This window comes from Salminus brasiliensis, chromosome 21, assembly GCF_030463535.1.
Source record: "Salminus brasiliensis chromosome 21, fSalBra1.hap2, whole genome shotgun sequence".
NCBI classification, from domain to species: domain Eukaryota; kingdom Metazoa; phylum Chordata; class Actinopteri; order Characiformes; family Bryconidae; genus Salminus; species Salminus brasiliensis.
Window position 1 is genome coordinate 24,258,123 of NC_132898.1, and position 16,539 is coordinate 24,274,661.

General features: G+C 41.5%; 3 protein-coding genes across 13 annotated transcripts in view; 2 read left to right on the forward strand and 1 right to left on the reverse strand.

Moving 5' to 3' along the window:
• cacna1da (calcium channel, voltage-dependent, L type, alpha 1D subunit, a) overlaps positions 1-6,719 on the forward strand; it is an 89,870-nt gene extending 83,151 nt beyond the window's left edge. For 7 of the 11 annotated variants that reach the window (XM_072665425.1, XM_072665428.1, XM_072665431.1 and 4 more), the window contains 5 exons: positions 714-842; positions 1,084-1,238; positions 1,359-1,465; positions 2,264-2,584; positions 3,308-6,719. In XM_072665425.1, the coding sequence (XP_072521526.1) occupies positions 714-842; positions 1,084-1,238; positions 1,359-1,465; positions 2,264-2,584; positions 3,308-3,613 (1,018 nt within the window). In that variant the 3' untranslated portion in view covers positions 3,614-6,719. The remainder of the gene's footprint in view (positions 1-713; positions 843-1,083; positions 1,239-1,358; positions 1,466-2,263; positions 2,585-3,307) is intronic. The other 4 variants (XM_072665427.1, XM_072665433.1, XM_072665430.1 and 1 more) reach the window with 2 other exon arrangements.
• A 1,392-nt stretch (positions 6,720-8,111) lies between these two features.
• Positions 8,112-11,642, reverse strand: LOC140543041 (parapinopsin-like). Its single transcript, XM_072666057.1, has 4 exons — positions 11,303-11,642; positions 10,090-10,418; positions 9,004-9,237; positions 8,112-8,234 (listed from the first exon to the last, which is right to left on the reverse strand). The coding sequence occupies exons 1-4, from the start codon at positions 11,640-11,642 to the stop codon at positions 8,112-8,114; spliced, it is 1,026 nt and encodes a 341-aa protein (XP_072522158.1).
• A 4,257-nt stretch (positions 11,643-15,899) lies between these two features.
• The window catches only part of cacna2d3 (calcium channel, voltage dependent, alpha2/delta subunit 3), a 41,901-nt gene continuing 41,261 nt past the window's right edge, over positions 15,900-16,539 (forward strand). Inside the window, exon 1 of the mRNA XM_072665921.1 lies at positions 15,900-15,991. Within this exon, the coding sequence (XP_072522022.1) occupies positions 15,900-15,991 (92 nt within the window). The remainder of the gene's footprint in view (positions 15,992-16,539) is intronic.

Sequence of the window (16,539 nt, forward strand, 5' to 3'; positions counted from 1 at the left end):
TTCGTAAGAATAGCAAATTTGCTGGAGTTGTCCTTTAAGTAAGCCTTTTTGCAAATCTTGCAGATGCCCCATGTAAGCCTAACCTGGTTTCTAGTCTGCTTTGCCTCTTCACCACTGCCAAACTCAATAGCAGAGAAGTTTTTTCTAATATCTGGGCAGAGAGTAGGCCTAGTCCAGGATTAAGGGTCTGCATAACTGATAAGCAGTTTATTTTGGCATTGTTTGAAATTAAAGAGTTAATGTTTTTTGGACTTGATATCTTAAAACCAAGAACATTTGAACATTTGAACAACATTAAATTGAGGATCAATACAGGGAAGACAGTTAGAACAAAGCTTATTTGTATATGTGGGTCTTAAAGACATAGTAACTGCAAAGGCAAAGAATATTGGCCCTTTTTCAATTTTAAATTTTAGTGGGTCACACCCACTGACAAAGTCATGTAGTCTCAGACAAGGCTTCATCTCTGCCTGATTGTTGCTTACAGTTAGCCCCCCCCCCTGCATTTAAATGAAAAAAACTGCTTAAGAAAGACTAGCCCCAGGCTAGTGAGCGCACAAAACTCACGCTGCTAATGTCTTTAAAAAGCTGTGCTTGTGCCTGCATTGCTGCCCCCTGAAGGTGTACGTCTGCATGGCACTGCATGGTAATTTCACCCTGATGTCTACAACTAGGGCCTACCTAATGTTTTATAATTGCTGACTGCCCTGTAGGTCACAAGGCAGCGATAGGCGGCGCCCTACCATCCGCCGTGAGGAAGAATATGAAGAGGACCGCTACTCTGGGGAGTACTACAGTGGAGAGGAGTTCTATGAAGACGACAGCATGCTGTCCGGCGAAAGGTATCACCACCATCTCTGATTGATCCAGACTTTCACTTAATAATGATTTCATCCCTGGTGATGCCATAGCCATACGTCAGTATGATGTCACAAATGTTTTTATAGTATGAAATCACAGTGTGTGTTGTCTTACAAACAGGAAATCAAGCACACATGTACTAATAATACAACATACATAACACTCTTACTCTGCATGTTCTGTGATTGGGTAATTATCCAGCTTGTATAAATGAACATACAGACCCCTCTTGCTTAGGTACCCCAACAGTGATCAGGAGTACGAGACTCCTCGTGGATACCATCACCCCGACAGTTACTATGATGATGACGAGCAGCTCCTTTATCACGACTCACATAGGTCACCAAAGAGACGGCTGCTTCCCCCTACTCCCCAAGGTGGGTCTCTGAAACATGAGGGGTTCTTAAACCATCACATAGCTTTGTGTTTTATTTGGTTTAGGGTTTTGTTTGATACCAATATACAAGCTCTCTGTCTCTTTTCTCTGACACACCCAGGCCACCGGAGGCCGTCGTTTAACTTTGAGTGTCTGCGCAGACAGAGCAGCCAGGATGATCTTCCTCACCAACGAACTGCTCTTCCATTGCATCTAATGCAACATCAGGTACGGCTGAGTGATTGCATTTAAATGTAGTTCTATATCTGGATAACACTGATAAGATAAGATAAGATATACAAATACACTGATGTCTTTAAAATTTGCTCACTTGCTCACTCATCCTCAGGTCACCTGTTTTACAACTGGTCTTCTATTCACAGGTTTTTGTAGTTAGTTGTATCACACTGTTAGCAGTGTAGCACACTGTCATTACTCGCACACTGCTGTGCACTACAGCAGTGCTTCCCAACTTTGGTTATGAAGGCACATTTTATGGTTTACCCTGTTCCCAATACATCTTATCAAGCTAATCAGCCCATTAACAAGCCCTTCCTGAGTTGAAGGTGGTGGATAGAGCAGGACCCCACCCAAATGTGCAGGACAGGGGGTCGTGCAAGATCTGGGTTAGGAACCACTGCACTACAGCATAATGTAAAATTGTGTTTTGTCCAGTAGAGGGCACTGGAAGAATAAGAGAAGATGGTTTTCTGCAGCCTCTGTTTTTTTTGAGTTTTGAATAATTATTTATTCTAAATTCAATTAGTTTGGTGGTTTTGCATTTTTTGCATGTCATGGAATCCACAATGTGCCACACTGCACATCATGGGACAGTCTCATATCTGCATTTAATGCATTTACATTTATTGCTGTTCTACTGCTGGAATTCAACACCAGGTAGCACTGTTCTATTCATTGGCGCAATCAAAACAGCTTAATACAGAAGAGATTGTAAAGATCAAGAACCAGTATTAGATTAAAACCACACTATGGTTTGTTGCTATTATGGCCACTGGTCTGTTTTAGGTGATGGCGGTAGCAGGGCTGGACTCAAGCAGAGCTCACAGACTCTCACCTACTCGCTCCACCCGCTCGTGGGCCACTCCTCCGGCCACACCGGCCACACCGGCTAGCAAAGACCGGACCCCCTACTACACACCCCTTATCCGAGTGGACCGCCCACTCAGAGACAGCGCCAGCAGCAGCCGCTCCTCAGTACGAAAAAGCTCATGGTATGATCCAGAATATCAGCAGAGCAACTACTCACCAGTGCACCTGCAGATTCCACCTGAGTATCGCAACCAGTATCATCAGAAGAGAGGCAGCGCTACCAGCCTGGTGGAGGCGGTGAGTGTATGACCCAGTTTGATCCAGAAAAGAATAAACTACCACTTTCAACTCTGATTTCTGACCTTCTGGCATATCCACTCTCTAGACCACACAGTCCAAGCTGCAAGAACAGCTCATTTTAGAATTCATTGGTTAATTTTACATGTTTTAAATTCATGTTTTAGCCTTACCATTCCTATGTTTTAAGGAGTGTCTCAGTCCAAACTGCCTTTCGAAAAACAACTTTGACCCTTAAAAAACTTTTTAAAGTTTAAAAAAATGATTTTCCCATTTTCTCCTAATTGGTACTGCCATGTCCTAAAAGTGTGGGTCCCCAAGTCCACTGTACCAACTAACAGATGCCTGTGTTGGCTAACATTGCTTAAAAGTAATGAGAGCTGATGGCAATGTGACTTGACTCAGGAATGTGACTCGCGGGCCAGCTGAGCCACTCAGAGCCCCCCGACATGTCTCAATGGCAGAGAAAACCCTGTTAATGGTTTTTTTATCAGCTTAAAATTCAATGACTTCCCCTAGAGTGATCCCAACATTGGAGAAAGTGAAATTTTTTTATCCTTGTGTGAAAGTGTCACAGATGCTTTTTGGAAATGATGATGCTATTTATCTTACTATGATTCTGTTAGTTTTGATGTCCCAGAATTATGTTACTGTCCTACATGCCTGTGAGCCAAATATAAGAATGACTGCTATTCTGATTTAGCATTTGTTGTTTTTTTACAGGTTCTGATATCAGAAGGACTGGGAAGATACGCTAAGGACCCAAAGTTTGTGGCAGCCACAAAGCACGAGATTGCGGACGCCTGTGACATGACCATTGATGAGATGGAAAGTGCCGCGAGCCACCTGCTGAATGGTGGAGTTACGCCAGGGGTAAATGGGGTCAACGTTTTTCCTATACTGGGTCACAGAGACTACGACATGCAGGACGTTTCGGCCAGCTACAGCGACGAGGAGCCAGAACTTGAACCTCGGCCTCAGTATGAGGAGGACTTGGCGGACGAAATGATATGCATCACCACATTATAGCGTTTGGTAAGCGGCTAATGCTGAACGATTGGCGCGTTCCTCAATAAAATAAAACAAAAAAAAACAAAATGCATCTATTGGCTTATAACCAAAAGAAGTGCCTTTACAGTGCAGTAGAAAGGCACCTAGAGTAAGGACGCTGAGACAATGGCCCCATCCACTTGCTTCCTATTCGCCAAGGGGCCAGCGAGGAGTCACGTTGCCAGGCGATAGTGTTCCACTCTATCAGACTGCTGCTGCTGATGATGATGATGATGATGGTACTTTGGGGATTTGAAGATCACCCCTGATTTGTTGAAAAAGTGAGTGGCTGCCTGTGCTGTCATTGTAGGCCATGGACCAATGAGAAGTTGCAAAGTGAGGTGTCCTCGAAGGAAAGGGGTGTGGGTGGGGGTGGGTTTTTTTCCAAGGTGATGACAATCAGATCGAAGATGTCATTACCTCAGTCACTTTATTAAGGGTTTTTGCATATCAAGCACGTTTTCAATGCAAGCTAAGTAAGGCATATCTCCCCCTAGAGGCTTTAGTTTGTACTCCACCCCGTACGTTCAAAGGATGATGAGAATTGCAGATCTTTAGATTATTAACACCAATAAGACCATGCTGGTTTACGATTACTATCATGATTTACTATGACTTATTATTGCATTATCAGTCTGGAGATACTTTTTCGAAGACGATTGCAGCATTTGTTTTGAATGCACTAGCAGGCAGGTTATTTTTTAACTCTAGGGTAGCCTGTTTTGGGCTTTCACAATTACTATGCTGTAATTAATTGTAATATACAAGAAAAAGAGAATAACTTTGTAAAGAGACGTTATATATTTTGTAATTATGTACCGTAGGAAAAAAAAAGAAATCAGCAATATTGATCCTAATTGATGTTACGGTATTATGGAGACAAAAATAGAATATGTGTGACTTTATTAGATACTGGACTGGATGATTTCTTTGCCTTCTTTATTTTATTTGTTGCTCATATGCATTCTGAACAGGTCTGTGTAAACAGCCATTTTATATGAGAGGTTATGTCTGTGACACACCCGCACAAGATATGCAAATTGTTGGGTTTTTTTGTGTGTTTGTTTTTTTGTTCTCTTTTTTGTGTGTGCGTGTGTGGACTGTGTGCATGTGTGTATGACCGACTCTCAAGTGTAAAGGCATCAATATCCATTCCCTGAAATCCCCAGCATGCAGTATGGGATTAGGAAGTATGACCTTGGCTGCTGGTCACTCTGGTAGGGCTCTGGTAGTGGATCTGTCTTACATGTCTTTGTGTTACTGTGTTCTGTAATGGGTCTGATCCAGGACTTCTGGCTGTTCGAGGGTTTGCTCCCCGTGTGTGGTTGTGTATTTTTGTGCAGAGGAGGTGCACAGGAGGATTCAACGTTAAATGCTTTGTGCATTGACAATGCTGCTTATATTGTGTGTTTTGATACTGCCAGGTGCAGGCTGTCTGACTGAGAAGCCTGCAGAAGCTGGCATAGACATCACAGTGCTTAACCTCAGCCGCTGGAACACAAAGCTGCTCTCAGATCAGTGGGTAACTTGTACCAACATTGTTTGAGTCTTTGTTTCCCTTTAGTAGTGCAAATTGAAACTCCCTGTATTCTAAAAAAATGGTAATGGTCATTTTGGACCGTTTCTGTTGATCCATTCGTTATAATATGTTCACAGCTGTTTTCAAATGGGTCTGAAGGATTATGAGAGTGATATCACACAGTACAATTCCTGCCAAAAGTAAACTGGAAGACTGAAAGTTTTTGCAGCAAATGCAGCAAAGGCATAGAGGTCCTAAAGATGGCGCGAGATAGTTTTGTCAGTGTTATGGTACAGTCGGCATGCTGCATCTTAACAAGCAGGGCTAGAGAGTGGCTAAGCAATACTAAACCCTTTCACTCTCTCTCTCTCGCTCTCTCTCTATGTCTACCTATCTATCTCTATCTCTCTGCAACCATATCAGAGTTTGAACCATTATTTTCTCCCATTAAAACTTTAAAAGTGTTTTAAATATGAGGCTTTTTTCCTCCTCTGCATTAAGACAAATGAGCTCATGTCACTTCCAACAGACAAAAATGACTTTAAAAAAAAGCATGACTGCAGAGGCACTGCCTTGAAGCACCAAGCTTCAGCACAGATTAAACCTAGGGGAAAAGGGAACTTTAGGGATTTGTAGTTCTAGTGTGACTGATTTATTGATTTGTTGAGTGAGTACTGTGCTTTCAGTCAACCGAACACTGTCATGACAAAAAAAACGTGGGTTTAACCACTGCGTGTGCACATCTGAAAGGGCTCCGAAATGTTTTGTGAGAAAAAAAATCTCTATATATAGTGTTCTGGTCTTTATGTGAATATATCTTGTGAGAGGACCAATGCGCATTCTAGGCACATTGTACTATTCGTAGCAACTACTCGTAAGAAAAGTAATATATGCATTATTTTTTAGAAAAGAAACTTTTCAAAAAAATTTAACTAAAGATTAAACGAACTTACTTTTACCTCATGTCAGGGACTCCTGAATAAAAAAAACTAAAAATAATATATATATATTATAATAAATATATATTTGGTTCATTCTATACCAATGGGATTTACATATTAGCACATGGCTGTTGGTCTTTGCACAAATGACTGTCCGTGCTTTTGGGTTTCTCCTGTTTTTCTATTCAAAGTTTTGTGTATTAAGGTGAGCGGATTTTGTACTTTTTTCTGTGACTGTGTGTATGGTTTAGTGAAATCTATATTTGTCATTTAACATCTCACCTTTCAATGCTGGGACAACGAGAAAAAGGAGAAAAGACAAAAAAGGTGCACCTCTCTGTAATTAAACATGGTAACGGGTTTAAAAAACTCTTATGGTAATTTACAAGTTTACAAAGAAATGTCTGTTGATTTCAACGTTTTCATCATTTTTCATTCTAGAATTATTAACTCTTACTTCTACTATTCAAATTAGTCCTATTGTTATTAATGCTGTAAGGAAATATAAGATTACCATGTATATTATGTACAAATATATTGGAAAGATGCGTGATAATGTTCTCTACTTGAAAGTCCTGATTTTTGCTCTGTAATGGTTTTTATTCAGTAAAAATGATTTTCTCTTCGTAGCAGATGATTTATGAAAACCCTCTAGGTTTTGTATCAATGCATTTTTTGTATTTTTTCCTATTTATTTTGGCCTGGACTTGATTTGAATCAAAACTGAAGTTTTATTTTCTAATGATTATTACTGAATAAACTTAAAAAAAAAAAAATAAAAAAAAATCAGGATCGACTTACCTACCCGCTCACTTTTAATACAACACCACAAAGAAGAGTACAGAACAAATGATTTAAAGAATTAGAGGCTGGGATTAGATTATGTAGCTATGATAATGGCACAGTTTTTAATGCTGCGTTACATTTGAACTGGGATGTCGGATTTCCAGGAACTTTTTTAGGAAATTTTAACTGGAATCTCGGATTTCCCACTCAGAAAGTCAAGAGAAAGTCGAAAGAGCCTTACCAACCCTGTGTTCAAAATCCAGGATGGTGGGACCATTCATCAAGAATAGTGAAAGCAGTAGCATTATACAGTTTATTAGCACTTCTGTCTATATTGTGTCATTAAGTCAGTTGTACACTCAGTACTGTTCAGCTTCAGTTTCAGTTTGTGGGCGTGTTTCCAAGTGTGTTGTTATTAACTGTTATTGCTAACAATGCTAACGTTGCACATAAATGGGCAACATATTTTGGTTATGTTCACCATAAAACACCAGTACAGGACTGTTCAAACCAGTTTAAACCCAGAAGTCTTTAGTTATCGTTTTTTTTAAGTGGTTTTAGATAGTGTACAGTTATCTGAATGTTAAAGTGGAACATAGTCAGGTAAGGTGTAATATCATTCCTAGGTCCGACATCCGACTTCCAAGGTAAATGGAACACAGCATAAGTGCTGTATGGAAATCCGAGGCAGCTCTGGTGTGGGGGTCTGTTCCACAGAAGGCCGTGGTTTACGTCACGTGTAAACTTTCCAGGAAATTGGAGTAACCTGGCAGCGTTACCCAACGTCACAAGAGATAATTAAGAACTAGGCAATAAATGTCAAACCTAAATGTTACCTAACAGGTGTTTGCTTGGCACAGGTGAGTGTTGTCATAGGAAAACATTCCTGGCCCCTGTTAGTGATCTGTTGATGCAAAACCTGCTTCATGTTTTTCAGGATCAGGGCTGAGAAATGGGTCAGTGACACGAGCAAAATTTTGACAAGACTGGACCTCCAGCAGTGTGACCGTGGAAAATCACTGCAGGCTTCTGATATTAAGCTGAAGGTAGTTGTTCTAGATTGAGTTTATCACTGGATTTTGCAAATGAGGGAAATTCTGGAACCCTGCAAAATGGTCTCTAGGATGCCAGAACATGTTTCAGGAGGGTTGGTTCTTTCTCCTTTGTTGTCTTGAACCAGTTTGAATTGATGAGACGACAGCTGGGTGCATGTAAGCAGTGATTAAACTGATCACTCTGGAGCGACTCTGTTGTTCAGGGCACTCACAGTGGTTTGAACCTCTGTTGTCTCTTCATCTTCTGGAGGCCAGGGGTTTCTCCCGCAGAGCAGAAACGGCACAGCATACATCTGAAACTGTGGGAGGAGCAGCTAGTAAGGTACATGATTGTTATTCGTTCCTGTCAGGCCAAAACCATGCATTTACAAATCATTACAAGAGAAGCTCTAAAGCTTGTGAATGAAAAATAATGTTAAACCAGGCAGAGTGTTCATTCAAATGGTTGTCCCAGCAAAAGCATTTTTAATTGAAGGGAACCGTGAGTGTTAACACTCAGCATGGTAAACATGTTCAATACCGTTAAATACTATTATCGTTAAATATAATCAAATCCAGTACAATCATATGACACCATCACAGTGCAGCAGTGGTGACCTACAGCATTTTTAGAATAATATAATAGAGCTATGCATGGCATCAACCACCAAGTGGCGCTCCTGTCTATTAATATGTATAGTAGGCCGTTTAGGGAGGTTAAACCGGGCAGATTCTTTAGTCTGGCTAACATACAGTGTTAGTATCCCAGCAATATATTTCCTTAAATAAAAAGTTCATTGACTTCTAAACTGTATTTAAACTGTTAACATGTTACTTTTAACTGACTGAGTGTGTTTAAAACCCCTCAAGAATTTTGGGTGAACTTCATGAATGGAGACTTGAGTCTTAATTACTATCAAGCTGAATCCTAACTCTACTCACTACCAGTGCTGGCAGAGCCATACATTTACCACCAGCTGAGATCTCATTCCTTTAAAGCAGTGATTTTTGTTGTATTATTATGAATTCACATTAAAACACAGTCTTCACAATCATGCCCCTTCAGTATACACAGTGCACTTCCCTCACCTGTTTATTCATGTAGATGTAGATCATGGGGTTGTAGATAGTGCTGCTCTTGGCCATGTAGATGGGCATGACTTTCACCAAAGGGCTGAAGTTCATATCAGGCTTAAAGACCACAGTGAGGGCCAGAGTGGCGTAGGGCATCCAGCTGACCAAGAAAGCCACCACCATCATTACCACCATCCACGCTACCCGAGTCTCCGCTTTAGCTGCTGCTCCACCTCCTACTTTAGCCACCTGAAGTGAGGAACAGGTGAGGAAACAGAAAACTCCAGTAAGGATGTCACAGTGCAGGAAGGAAGTTCACACAAGCCTAGCTGTTGTATGTGTGTTGCACTGTGTAAAAATGGGTTTAAAAACCAAAACATGTTAACATTACACGAAATTTAGCAGACATAGTGACGTATGGCCACCATACCTCACAACTAAATGTTCTTATTCTACGTCAAGCTGACGTTGGCTTTGGATGTTGTCCTGACATTAAATTTTTGTTGCCTAAAGTAACTACCCACATTCAACCAGTAACCAGCGTCTATCAATTTTCCATCTATGTTTTCCAGAAGATGTTGAAATCAAACTGACTGAAGACGCTTTTGTGAGAAATCCTGCTTTGTGAGAAACACTTTACACACATCCCAGGATCAGGTCTTCAAGCTGATCCAAGATCATCTCCGTCGTTCCCAAATCCTCAACCTAATCACCATTAGAGGTGTGACATAACTTATCTAAGTGGGAGGCAGACTCTCATTTAAAGAGCAGTGCAGGAGAAAATACTAATAGTTCAGTAACATCATTATCACAATGTTTAATGATCAATCTCTTTCTCACAGTGTAGAATTCACTGTAAACAAACCTGTTCCAGCCTAAACCATTCCTTTAATTTAGTTGAATTTAGTATGTTAAGGAAACATTCCACATAACTTGTTCTGATTGGCCTTAAGAGTTTACATTTTGTAAAATAAATGTAATTGTAACTTGCACAAACACCAATAATCATTATTCATTGTTTTCAAAAGATTTGCTCTGATTCCATATGATTTGATTCACAGAGTAAGGGTTATCTCACTTCATTAAGGATAAGCTGCTTACTTGTCTCAGCGTCCACAGCAGCCACGAGTACGACACCACAATCATAACGAACGGGACAGCGAAGCACAGAACGAAGTAGCAGATGATGTAGGAGAGATTTTTCGGGTCTCTGTTTTGCCAGTCTGGGCCGCAAGATGTCCCAGCACCCTCCAGTTCATAGTTTCCCCAGCCAAACAGTGGAGGGGTGTTCCAAAGGAGTGACCACAACCAGGACGCTGCCACACCGACCACAGCGTGCTTCTCCCGGAAGAGGATGGTGCCCAGCGGCTTACACACCACGAATAAACGCTCGACAGCAATCAGAGCCACAGTGCACAGTGCTGTGATACCTGCACACAGTACAGGACGCGTTACCAGCATTAACTCCTTAATCTCTAAGGGTCTGTATATAGGGTCACACTTCAGCTCCTGACTCTCAGAGCTGCAACTGCATTACTTTCAGACGAGTTACTGAACAATAAGCTTTAAAGAGTAAACCGTTGTCATTAAACATATACACTTGTACAGAACGACGGTATAACTCTGTTCTTCTCAAAAGCCAGGATAGGAGCACAGAGCAGCACCCTAGAGCATGGAGGGTTATGGGTTTTGCTCAAGGGGGCCATAGTGGCAGCTTAGAGGACCTGGGTGTCAAATCGGCAACCCTGTGAACAATAACCCAGTGCTCTAACAACTGAGCCAACACTGTCAAAACCACTGCCTACACAGTAAGGGTTTCTTATAACACTGTTATAGAAGAACCGCATTTGGTTCCATAAAGACACATGAGTTTTTATGGAACTTTACATCAAGCGAAGGCTCTTTAGACCTTTTTTATTTACCTAATTTTCCCCTCCCCAATTATAGATAATCAATTGCCCTCTCTTTAGTACTCACCTCCATCACATGTAATGCTCCAGACACTGTAAGGGTGAGGACTGACACATACCTCCTTTGACACATTCACAACCAGCCACTGCTGCTTTTTGAACTGCTGCCCATGCAACGTCACTGGGCAACCAACGCACTCGGAGGAAAGCGCCAGATATCCAGCTCTAATGCATCAGCTAGTGATGTGGCTCACTTCTCAGTTTCTTCACTACCTTTATTAAAACTACAAGTTAGAAGTCCCTCACTTTAAAACTGCAGCTCTAACTTCTAACACTTCTAAGCAGCATCTGAGTGTGTTACAGGCTAATCTGACCAGTGTGCTGTGTGTAGAGAGATGACTGACCGAACAAAGCCACGCTGAAGCCCTCCAGCACGCAGCCCACTCTTCCTCCGATGTAGTATCCCGCAGCGTTGCTCACCACAGATGGCACAGCGCCGGTCAGCGTGATGCCCAGGTCAGCCACGGCCAGGTTGACCAGGGCGAAGTTGAGCGGATGGCGCAGCTGCCGGTGCCGCAGGGTCACTGCGATCACTGTGGAATTCAGCAGCACAGCTGTGACCGAGAACACTGCCATAATGGCCGAGAGAGTGACCAGCCCTGCCCGGGGTAACAGAACTTCTCTACCGTAGCTGTTGACCGAGGAAGCATTCAGATGCTCTGGGACGTCCTGGACCAGCGCCATGATCCCGGGGGTCCTGCAGCCCACTCAGCGATGTGGAACGATTTTAACACACGCAAATGTTACTCCCCTCTCTCTCTCTCGCCCCTCTTTCTGTCTGCCTTACTCAGCCCACCAGTACATTGATTCTCTGTAGCTAAAACAAATGCAGCTGTGAGAAACCTAAAAATAAACAACATTAATAAAAAATAATTAAAACTGCATAGAATTTTAAATGATATCAAGGTACTGCATTAATATTTACATTCATAAATGTTAAACTGGATAATCTGTTGTTTATGAAGTTCTCCTCCTGACCTGTCTTCTGTTCAGACAGCAAAGCTGATGTGTTAGGCTAATGCCTGTTTTCTGTAACCACTGCTTGATCTCTCTCCCTCTCTCTCTCCCTCTACCTGTCTTAGACAAAGTGCTAAAGTCCCTGACTTAAGACCCAATATAATTCCTTCTGACCAAATCTCTGACCTTACTTTCCTTAATTACTATCTCAAGCATTTCCACTGAAAGAGCAAGCCATTTACTGTTAGTTCCTGAGGTTACATGTAGACACATACATAATACATATGGGATATATCACATATAGGTGCAATATTTCATACATATCACATGTATGAAATATTGCATATACGTAGTTGCTTACATTTGTGTGTGTGTATAGATATATGTTATGTCCAAACATGTGTGTCCACACATACAGCTTGTCTAGCCCCTGTGGAAAAGTATTGCCATTCCAGAGCAGATAAACCTATTGGCACCATGCCTAATTCCTGTGTAACCCCCAGCTCCATCCAGTATTCAGTATCCAGCAATGCTCCAGAATCTAGTGAAAGCCTTCTTCCCAGGACAGTATAATTTTTTTATGATACAATAACTTTATACAATGAAAAATAACCAAATACCATATAGTGTACTTCAGTGTGTTGGATGTTATTATTACAATTAATATAATATAAATAACATATATACGCACATATAAATGCATTACTGTGGGTTTTTCTTTTCTGTATCAGACAGTTCATCACTGAGCTTCTTGGTTTGACCTGCTAAGACCTTTTAAGAACTTCAGCTCACATTAAAGTGAGATGATCAAGGCAAGGCTTAGTGTTTGTTTGGATTTCTGTGTTAAAATAGACTTGTGTGACCTTTGGTACAGATTAACCTGTGTGGTGTGAGCTGCTCAAATGGGAGTGTGGTACAATAGACTCTTTACTATTATTAATATTTTGTTGTATGTTTTAGTTAATTTTCTTATGCAGATTTTCAATGCAGCTCTGCTCCCAGCTCATATAAAGACCACAGGTCCCAGACTGAAATTGGGTTTAGTTATGTTAGGTTTATCTATATAATGGACTGAAGTGTGTCAAGCCATTGTGGGAGCTCAAATCTGAACATTTCTGACTGGCTGTCTGGAAACGAATCACTTTGTTAATCATTAACCTCCCAATGACGGCTCATTAGACTGACGGAAACCTCTAATCCAATTAAATAGACGTCATCTTTGTTCAGCAGCTGCACAAAAATGAGGTCAAATAAATCAATAGCAAGTCTTAATCCAGCCCTACAGCCTTCATCTACTAACTCTGACCCTTCTCAGAGCATTAGCATCTCCCTAAGGAAAAGGGGGCTTCTCCTGACAGTACATTGCAGGCTCTCACCAGTCCACCTACTTGCATTTTTGGGGGGGCTTAGAAGGAATCAGACTGCCCAGAAGAAACCCATGGGGAGAACACACCAAACTCCCTACAGACACCGTGGGGCACTCACAGTACTTGCAGCACCACTAAGCCTCCTGTACTGTGCTTTTAAGATCACTCCAGTGTTTCCAAGCAGCTGTTCTTCCTCATGCTCTTAGATGGGTTCCTCTGAGGTTCCTCTCTCTTTTAGAAACGCTCACTGAGGAACCTTACAGGTTTTTTTTATAGCATTTTTTTAGTGATGAGCTGTGAACATGAGCTCTCAGTGCAGAGCTGAGAAACACGATTACCTTTTATTATCCAAACACGTTACAGACCAGAAATCCCCTCACACAGAAAGGAGAGAGAGAATTTAAGAGAAAGAGAAAGAGAGAGAGAGAGAGAGAGAGAGAGAGAGAATTAAAGAGAGAGAGAAAAAAAGAGAGAATTAAAGAGAGAGAGAGAATTAAAGAGAGAGAGAGAGAATTAAAGAGAGAGAGAGAATTAAAGAGAGAGAGAGAGAATTAAAGAGAGAGAGAGAAAGAGAATTAAAGAGAGATAATTAAAGAGAGAGAGAATTAGAGAGAGAGAGAGAGAATTAAAGAGAGAGCGAGAATTAAAGAGAGAGAGAGAGAATTGAGGAGAGAGAGAGAATTAAAGAGAGAGAGAAAGATTGAAAGAGAGAATTAAAGAGAGAGAGAATTAAAGAGAGAGAATAGTTAGAGAGAAAGAGAGAGAGAGAGAGAATTAAAGAGAGAGAGAGAGAGAGAGAGAATAGTTAGAGAGAAAGAGAGAGAGAATTAAAGAGAGAGAGAGAGAATAGTTAGAGAGAAAGAGAGAGAGAATTAAAGAGAGAGAGAGAGAATAGTTAGAGAGAAAGAGAGAGAGAATTAAAGAGAGAGAGAGAGAATAGTTAGAGAGAAAGAGAGAGAGAGAGAATTAAAGAGAGAGAGAGAGAGAATTGTTAGAGAGAAAGAGAGAGAGAGAATTAAAGAGAGAGAGAGAGAGAGAATAGTTAGAGAGAAAGAGAGAGAGAGAATTAAAGAGAGAGAGAGAGAGAATTGAAGAGAGAGAGAGAGAGAAAGAGAGAGAGAATTAATGAGAGAGAGAGAGAGAATTAATGAGAGAGAGAGAGAATAGTTAGAGAGAAAGAGAGAGAGAGAATTAAAGAGAGAGAGAGAGAATAGTTAGAGAGAAAGACAGAGAGAGAGAATTAAAGAGAGAGAGAGAGAGAGAATTGTTAGAGAGAAAGAGAGAGAGAGAGAGAGAGAGAATAGTTAGAGAAAAAGAGAGAGAGAGAATTAAAGAGAGAGAGAGAGAGAGAATAGTTAGAGAAAAAGAGAGAGAGAGAATTAAAGAGAGAGAGAGAGAGAGAGAATAGTTAGAGAGAAAGAGAGAGAGAGAATTAAAGAGAGAGAGAGAGAATTGTTAGAGAGAAAGAGAGAGAGAGAATTAAAGAGAGAGAGAGAGAGAATTAGAGAGAGAGAGAATAGTTAGAGAGAAAGAGAGAGAGAGAGAGAATAGTTAGAGAGAAAGAGAGAGAGAGAATTAAAGAGAGAGAGAGAGAATAGTTAGAGAGAAAGAGAGAGAGAGAGAATAGTTAGAGAGAAAGAGAGAGAGAGAGAATTAAAGAGAGAGAGAGAGAATAGTTAGAAAGAGAGAGAGAGAGAATTAAAGAGAGAGAGAGAGAGAGAATAGTTAGAGAGAAAGAGAGAGAGAGAGAATTAAAGAGAGAGAGAGAGAATAGTTAGAAAGAGAGAGAGAGAGAATTAAAGAGAGAGAGAGAGAGAGAATAGTTAGAGAGAAAGAGAGAGAGAGAATTAAAGAGAGAGAGAGAGAATAGTTAGAAAGAGAGAGAGAGAGAATTAAAGAGAGAGAGAGAGAGAGAATAGTTAGAGAGAAAAAGAGAGAGAGAATTAAAGAGAGAGAGAGAGAATAGTTAGAGAAAAAGAGAGAGAGAATTAAAGAGAGAGAATTAAAGAGAGAGAGAGAGAGAGAGAGAATTAAAGAGAGAGAGAGAGAATAGTTAGAGAGAAAGAGAGAGAGAGAGAATTAAAGAGAGAGAGAGAGAGAGAATAGTTAGAGAGAAAAAGAGAGAGAGAATTAAAGAGAGAGAGAGAGAATAGTTAGAGAAAAAGAGAGAGAGAATTAAAGAGAGAGAATTAAAGAGAGAGAGAGAGAGAGAGAGAATTAAAGAGAGAGAGAGAATTAAAGAGAGAGAGAGAGAGAGAGAGAGAATTAAAGAGAGAGAGAGAGAGAGAGAATTAAAGAGAGAGAGAGAGCGTAGAGAGGAGGTGTGTGTGCGCGCGCTCGCTCGCGCGTGTGTGAAAGGGTGGTGGGGGTTGAGGGCGAGAGGGAGTCAGTTGGCTGCTCTCGCGCCTGGCGCGCGCTGGAGTCAAGAGGACCGCACGGGGGCTTTTAAAACCAGGGGCGAGCAGTGAGAGAGAGAGAGAGAGAGAGAGAGAGAGAGAGAGAGAGAGAGGAAGAGAGAGGGAGAGAGAGAGGAAGAGAGAGACTCGGAGAGGAAGAGAGAGAGAGGAAGAGAGAGACTCGGAGAGGAAGAGAGAGAGAGATGGAGAGAGAGGGAGAGATGCACCCGGCGCTCCGTCTGCTCTTCTGGTTCACCCTGAGCTCCGCGCTCTCGCCCGCGTGCGCCTCCCAGCACGGCATCCCGCTCGGAGTGTGAGTACCTTAACCAGCCTGTGCACGCGCTGCGCGTGCCCGACAGGCTTGGTCTTCAGTGACACTTCTCTGAAGTTTTGGAGTGTGTGTGAGCGGAGTGTGTGAGCAGTGTGTGTGTGAGTGGTGTTAGAACCAGGGTGCTAAAGCCACTGACTCTCTGATGTACTGATAGACTGAAGTGATCTTCAGTGAAGAGCTGCAGTCATTCAGGGGCTTCGCTGAGGAGACCCTACAGTGCACTTCTGATACACTATATGGACAAAAGTATTGGGACACCGGCTCATTAATTGTTTGTTCTAAAATCAAGGGTATTAAAAAGGGTTTATCCTGGTTTTGTTGGAGTGACTGTCTCTACTGTCCAGAGAAGAAGGCTTTCTACTAGATTTTGGAGCGATCCTGCTGTGAAGATTTGATTGCATCCAGCGACAAGAGCATTAGTGAGCCAACTCATCCCAAAAGTATTAGATAGAGCACCACCATATTCCATAGAACACAGTTCCACCCCTGTAGCCCACTCCTGGAATTATGCATAGTTTAATAGGTTCATG